General features: G+C 36.7%; 1 protein-coding gene across 1 annotated transcript in view; it reads right to left on the bottom strand.

Annotated features, from left to right (window-relative positions):
• The window catches only part of LOC106878005 (arginase-1-like), a gene marked incomplete at its 5' end in the record, with an annotated part of 19,471 nt that extends 17,144 nt beyond the window's left edge, over positions 1–2,327 (bottom strand). Inside the window, 3 exons of the mRNA XM_052972613.1 lie at positions 4–60; positions 778–834; positions 2,056–2,327. Of these exons, the coding sequence (XP_052828573.1) occupies positions 4–60; positions 778–834; positions 2,056–2,327 (386 nt within the window). The remainder of the gene's footprint in view (positions 1–3; positions 61–777; positions 835–2,055) is intronic.
• Positions 2,328–3,089: the final 762 nt, after the last annotated feature.

Raw genomic sequence — 3,089 nt, 5'->3', positions numbered from 1 at the left:
CCATATTCTTCAACTTCTTGCATTGAAAAGAATTTCACACCCAGGTTCTTCATAGTTTGTCTAAAAAATCAAGAAATATGTCAAAACATTATATTTACTTTGGCGAGAATCAATGGCACAACAATTCCGTCCATTCCTGTATCCCAGACTACATTATCAAATATGTCAGTGAATGCGCGTGGCTCAGTGGCTAGGAAATTCGGCTGACAATCGTAAGGTCATGAGTTCAATTCCCGGCGACGCGTTGTGTCCTTATGCAAGACACTTTATTTCACGTTGCTCCAGTCCACTCAGCTGGCAAAAAAATGACTTATATATGTATTTCAAAGGGTCGACCTTGTCCCATTATGTGTGATGCTGAGAACTACGATAAGGGTACGCGTGTCTGTGGGACCTTCAGCCACTTGCACGTTCATTTCACAAACAGGCTCTTCCGTTCATCGGATCAACTGGAACTCTCGTCGTCGTAAACGACGGAGTACCAGGTTTTATCAAATGTATCTCATCCGTGAAGGCGTTGATATAGCTGTGAGGTCAAGAAGTTTGTTCCGCAGCTATGTGGTTCCGCGTTCGATTCCACTGCGCAAAACCAACGACCAAATCTTTGTGAAAGAAATTTGGTAGAAGGAAACTGTACACTTCTGCATCAGTTGGTGTTCGCATTTATGCTTATTTCCATGTGTGTCTAAATGAGGATATGGAATTGGAAGCAGGTGTGACTGTGTCTGCAGAAGACGAAAATGAAGGTGATGAAGGAGGAGGAGGAGGAGTACTTACATTTCCCCGACGTCAATATCACGAAGTCCAATATAAACCAAGTCTTTGGCTTTGATCCTAAAAATAGAATTAAGATTAGATCATACGTAGACAAAACTTCGAACTCACTATCATGCCCCTCTTAAAAATGTTTAATATCTTTCATCTGTCACTTGTTTCAGTTACTGCACTGCGGCCATACTGGGGCACTGCCTTGAAGGGTTTTAGTTGAACGAATTGACTCGAAGTCTTGAATTTATTCTATCGATGTCTGTGGTGAACCGCTACGTTACGTAAACAAATAAGCGGATGTGGGGGACAAACACAAACGCAATGACACACTCGTGTGTGTGTGTGTGTGTGTGTGTGTGTGTGTGTGTTCGCGTAAAGTTTGCTAAAAAGATCAGGTACCTATATTGGGTGGAACCAAGTAATATTGTATACTCACGTTATATTCTTTATGGTATCAGATTGAAGAATATTAAAAATATTCCCATTGAAGCCATTTTTTATTATTATTTCAATATAAGGCATAATCAGAGATATTTAAAACTACATTCTCTGAACTGTTCCTTGAGTTTTATCCCAAATGAAACAAAATCTCATTTGGCATAAAAAAAAGAAAGCATTTTTAGTCACGTCTAAAACCTAAATGATTTTCAGATGAAGTTTTAAATTTATACATAAAGAAGATATTTAAAGAACGGGTGCAATACTTTTCTAATTCTATCTATATTTTGGGCGGAACTAAATGCAAATATTTAAACCTGAAAGACCATCGCTATCATATAACTCTCCAATGATACAAGGAAATTTGGTTTTAAGTTGCTCTAAGATATAAAACCTTATGAAATCTTATTTCTGTTGAAGCACTAACTCCTCTGTGAGTGTCAAAGGGACACAGGGCAGGTTTTTTAAATCTACAATAACCCGTCAAATAGAATAATGATTTCCCAAGATTTTAATGTAATACAAGTTTCGAAATCTTTTTAGATCTATCATACGATATATGTATATGTGTATGTGTATTGAGAAAGAGAGAGAAAGAGACAAACAGAGAGAAGCAAATAGAGTTTAGATAAACAGACAGACAGACAGACAAACAGACAGACAGACAGACAGACAGACAAACAGACAGACAGACAGACAGACAGACAGACAGACAGACAGACAGACAGATAGATCGATAGATAGATAGATAGATAGATAGATAGATAGATAGATAGATAGATAGATAGCTAAAATAATTTTGAAATTATGCTCCTGTTATCGTTGAATGGTCATGAACGGACAACTTACGAGTGATTCACCCAATTGAATTGCTGAATCTCGGGCAATTGGTTTCTCATTTCTTCAATCAGATAGGCGACTGGCATTCCATGGGCATTACCAGAAGGCGATGTCTTCGGCGTATTAATATCGCTGTGTGCATCTATCCATAGTAGTACAGGCTTTTCCTTTTCAGCTTCTATCTGGCCGTGCACAGAACCAATCCCGAGACTATGATCTCCACCCAACACTATCACATTGTGTCCCTTTCTGCGTTCCTCTGATACTTTATCAGAAAGCTGAAATCATAGAAGTTACTACGTTACTTTTAGACAATCTATGTACGCCATATATACATACATACGTACATACATACATCCATCACATACACACATACATACATACGTGCATACAAGTTCAGGTTTATACCTGTAATTATTGGGGCCCTGGGATATGTAACACATTGACTAAATACCAATCTTGAGAAATTAGGCTTCTCAAAACCAGAAAGGAGAAAGCTGATTCGAGGACTTCAGATCCGATCCATCAGTGAAACTGTAAAAATCTGCAAAACTTTCCAGAAGTTTATCATTTAAATATATATGAGTATGTCTAGATATGTAAGTATATGCTACCGAATAATTGTCACATATTATTTGCATATATATATATACATATATGTCTTGCGACGAATATACTTGAACATGAATTGCAGCTTGTACGGATAGTTTTGTCCTACTTACAACTGAAAGCAGGGATTCGCAAAAGTGTCACATGAGGACACAGCTCGGATTTTAATCCCTTTATATATATATATATATATAAATTCTTAGAAGTTTTATATACCATATAGATGAATGTATCTATGTATGTATATTGTATCCCACAGAGAATTTCGTTATCATGGATTCAATGAATATATACATCAACCTTTGAATTTGTTTTCTCTCCTCCTTAATTCTATATTCCTGAAGCTCTAGCAGAGCGCTAATTGATTGAGCTGTATAAAGTAGCTATCTATATAACTTATTTCCTTATTGTGTGTATATATATATATATATATA

This window comes from Octopus bimaculoides, chromosome 14 (genome assembly GCF_001194135.2).
Source record: "Octopus bimaculoides isolate UCB-OBI-ISO-001 chromosome 14, ASM119413v2, whole genome shotgun sequence".
In the NCBI taxonomy this organism is placed as follows: domain Eukaryota; kingdom Metazoa; phylum Mollusca; class Cephalopoda; order Octopoda; family Octopodidae; genus Octopus; species Octopus bimaculoides.
Note: the sequence above shows the minus strand (reverse complement) of the source record. Positions and strands in the feature narration are given on the sequence as shown.